Raw genomic sequence first — 4288 nt, 5'->3', positions numbered from 1 at the left:
AAAAAAAAAAAAAAAAAAAAAAAAAAAAAAAAAAAAAAAAAAAAAAAAAAAAAAAAAAAAAAAAAAAAAAAAAAAAAAAAAAAAAAAAAAAAAAAAAAAAAAAAAAAAAAAAAAAAAAAAAAAAAAAAAAAACAAAAAAAAAAAGAAAAGAAAATCAAGGATACCCAACTGACTTCTAGGAGTGTATACAGATTCCACATTCAAGCACTGACAAAGCTCAGGAAACTTGTCCTTATCTCTGGTCACTGAGAAGTTCTTTCACCTGAAATAATATGTTCTTGAGGCACACTCTTACTTGTTTGAGATACAGTTAACTGCAGAAACCTACCGACAGGTAATAAGTAAGAAACTTTTCCATTACATGCTGTTAATATTACCCTAGAAACTCAGGGTCAAACGTCTGGTTTCAGTATTTCTGACAGAGTTATTTACATATCTCGTTTTTTTTTTTTTCCCCCTCTCCACACCTTACCTCTGTAACTGGCAATTCAAGCTGAACCACATCATCTTGTTTTGAAACAGGCGTTTGCAGAGCTGTGTCTAACAGTAAGATGCCATTGAGATCTTTCCTACATCCTACTGCATAATCATCCACAAAGATCACTTTATCCACAGCAGAAATATACTGACATTTCACCCGTCCACCTGGTTTAGCTATAAAGGGAAAGACAAAAAAGCAAGATCCAATTAGAAAACAGCTTTTATATAAAAGACCTTTAATACCTGTTCTGCAAAATGACGTAACACTCTGGTAAAATCTTTACTTCTTGAGATGATAAAAACCTAGCATTTTAGCTACCACTACTTTCACCAAACTTTCATTTCCTACATTAAAAAAAATACCAAAATCTATACATCCCATCAACAACCACAACTATTTTATTCCTACAATGGAAGCCATTACTCAAGTCCTACTCCTACCACAAGGCCTACACTAGTGTTTTCAAGCCTAATGTAGTTGCCTGGCACACTTGATATTAGCTGACAGTCAATAATAAGAATTTAATTGCACAAATCAGCATGAAAACTACGACACAGTTGCTGAACTGCCATTAAGGCACCATTTCATCAAGCAAAACAATACTCAAATTTCTGAAGACTAAACACGGCATGTAACATGTACCAATGTTAATGTATTCCTTGAGACGCTAAGGTACCTTACTTCTGCTCAGTGAGCACAAGTGGTATCAGTAACAGGTTTGAGAAGTTTGGTGGGGGTGGAGGAAGACTATCAGCAGATAAATAAGGAAAGGCTATGGCAATGGATATTATCCCCAGGAATGTTTAATGTTACTTGACATTGCTACTATTATTATTATTATATATGTGACTAAGGCTGGATGGATCAGAAAACCGCAATCCATGTACTATGCTACCTGCTTTAATTCACAGGAAGTGTAACCTGCTGCTACAGAAGTGGACTGTGTGTAAGTTATATGGACACATTCCCCAAAGGGCAAAGCTGAAATTGCTGGATTGTCAACATAGATGTCTTCTTGTTGCACAGGAACAGGAGTTCCATTAAATTTTGCATTAATCATGTCCTGTTGCCTGTTCTCCTCTTTCCTCAGACACTGGATACCATTTTTATTATAAATAATTAAAAATCACCATTTCGGTAGCTAGAATACAGTAAAATATCCAGGTAAGGACAGCTATGTAATTCTGTCATCTTCATGTTTTGATATAGTTAAATGAAAATAAAAACTTCTGGAAATTTTAGGGCACGTGAATCTGACCACATTCCATTCTCTCTCAAAAATGCAGGTCAAGGACAGTTGTCCGGTGCCCTTCTCACCAAAATTTTTGAAAAAATGACTCATACAGTCTCAAAACACAGGCTTTGCCTGCATTAAGGATACTGCAATTGTAATCATTGCCATAACAGTCAGAAACACTTCAAGAGTTCTGGAATCACTTGACAGTTGTAAAGTCTTTAGTTCCTCCTTGCCAAAAAAGCATTCTCTGAATGGCAAATCAACTAGTTTTGAACTGCGTTTTTGCCAATACATTTGAGTTCCTCACACAAGACCTTCTGCAGACAACAAGGCTGCAGGCAAGGAAGTAAGTTATTCTACAGGAAAGTAACGGGTTTTACAAAAATTCAAATACAAGTTGTAACGTCTTTAAAAGTATTAATTTCAACAATGCGCTGGAAACTGTTATGTAAATAAACCGGAAGGTATCTCATGCACTAGAAACCTCAGCAGATTCTGATGTTTTCTGCAGTCTGTCCAGAGTGATCCAAGTGATGGATCACTACAGGATGCTTTCTTTATCCCATTACTTCTCCTCTTTCCCAGAGAAAACGGGAAAAGCAGCTCACCCTTTCTGGCACTGCCAACACCACAACACGTTCTTTTGCACTTGCCTTATTTCCTGTCAAGCTGCTCATGCCCTATGACTAAGAGTTCAGCAGTTTGTAGAAGCCCCAGTCTTTGGGGCTTTCCAGGCTAGACCATTCTTATTTTATGTTTTCTGCAGTGAAATCTCATGTCTAAACCAGCAAAAGGCTAATATCATCTAAGTAAGTAGTCCAAATCATTAGAAGCCAATAAAGATTACTAAAGAGGCAGACAACATGCCTAATCAATGTAGTATTTCTGTTCTGTTAAGAAACAAAACAAGAAGTTATCATTACAGCACAAGAAATTGTGCCTAACGGCTATGATTTTCACTGTCCTGGTATATTCTTTGTTGGTTACATTTACAGAAAGGCTTTGGCCAAATTATCTCTAGAAAATTATTTACAGCTGCATTTTATTTGAAGTACATAAAACCAAAACAAGTTCCCTTAGTCTAAGTCAATGGAACTTCCAGGAGTTTAACTTTGTAAGTTCAAAAAATACATTTCAAGGTGGTTCTGTTACTAGTCACAAACTATAAAACAGTCTACTTATGGTTGGCCATATGATTATAATAGTAGATTGAGAACTAGGAAACTGAAAAATTTACAAGTCACCACTAAGAAGTAACTACAGCAGAAGAAATGCCTAGGAAAGTTAAATGATTTTCAAAAGTATTGTCAGATGTGTCCTTTCTAACTCAGGATCAATATTTAACAATCTGCCAAAGGACTCCGACCAATACCCTTTGAAAAATGCACTGGTGGCACGCTAACATCATGTACTGCCTGTCCAGCCTGGATAAGTTTACCAGCAATATGCAGTGATCTGCATCTTCACAAACCGCAGTTCAAAAGCTTCACATAAACTCACCAAATTACTTAAGGCAGATTATCAAAATCTAACTGTTACTCTCATTTTAGCCATAATTCCTTCAGCTGTATTTTATTTTGGATGGTGGAAGGAGAAATACTCATTCAAAGTTTTTAATGATTTTGCTTCTCAGTCTTGGCACAGGTGGATCAAAGCTTCTCCCAGTATCTCTGGCCTATTTGTTCAGGATTAAAAACAAAACAACTTACAAAAAAAAAAGTCATTTGGCCTTTTGTCGGTTCCTGTAAGGGAACCTGGCAGGGTGGTAGCACGCTAGAAGTGCAAGCCCAATAGCATACTACATTCTGGTATATCATCGATAACAATCTTAGAACTAGGAACCTGAAAACTTAAAATAAAAGCAAATAAACATCAGATCGCAGAAATTAAGAATCTGAGAAAAGGAACATTTACCCCGCACCTTCTTTGTTTCAAAGAATACAGAACAGAGATCAGCAATTTCCTGTGATCAAAATCTGACCTTCAAAAATATTACAGGAAACAAACTTGTTTGGAGAATTCATAACAGTCTAAGCAGCATCTGCTGTACCCCCACGGCTGCAGGCATCGAGATGGACCAAACTAATTAGAGAAGTAGCCTCACATTTCAAGAAGTAAAAGAATGAAAAAGTTTGTCTCCATTTCTCTGCTATAGACAGATTAGGCCTCAAAGCTTTAGAGCTTAAGAGAAAGTGGTTGCCACTTGAATATGTGTGGCCACCATCCTGAGGAGATGTAGGTTAATGTTGACAGTAGCACCCTTATTTTTCGTATTACTGAAAACAGGTATTTCACCTTGAAAACTGCTAGCCAGGAAGGGCACTAAAACATATCAAAGTCAGTAATTCTCTTGACAAGAATCTCCTAGAGCGCAGCAAAACCCCCAAATAGTTTCTAAATGACACTAAACTAACACTTTTATCTGCAGCTATAAAGTGAGAGTGGTAAACACATGCATCACAGCACTAATTCCATAACGCTAAGATCCAAGTCCAGTCAAATATCTAAAGGAACATTTATGACTTTGATCTATGAATGCTGTTAGGCCTTTAGATTAGGAATCAAAATAA

The 4288-nt window shown here is 36.4% G+C and overlaps 1 protein-coding gene across 1 annotated transcript in view; it reads right to left on the bottom strand.

The window, feature by feature from the left end:
- Positions 1–4288, bottom strand: part of BIRC6 (baculoviral IAP repeat containing 6) — a 157671-nt gene that overhangs the window by 150969 nt on the left and 2414 nt on the right. Inside the window, exons 4-5 of the mRNA XM_027898852.1 lie at positions 1403–1574; positions 473–654 (exon numbers count right to left, since the gene is read on the bottom strand). Coding sequence (XP_027754653.1) covers positions 473–654; positions 1403–1574 — 354 coding nt within the window. The remainder of the gene's footprint in view (positions 1–472; positions 655–1402; positions 1575–4288) is intronic.

This window comes from Empidonax traillii, unplaced genomic scaffold, assembly GCF_003031625.1.
Source record: "Empidonax traillii isolate 1590-97213 ecotype Southwest subspecies unplaced genomic scaffold, ASM303162v1 scaffold626:size867168, whole genome shotgun sequence".
Taxonomy (NCBI): domain Eukaryota; kingdom Metazoa; phylum Chordata; class Aves; order Passeriformes; family Tyrannidae; genus Empidonax; species Empidonax traillii.
This window is presented reverse-complemented; position numbering and strand designations above follow the sequence as displayed.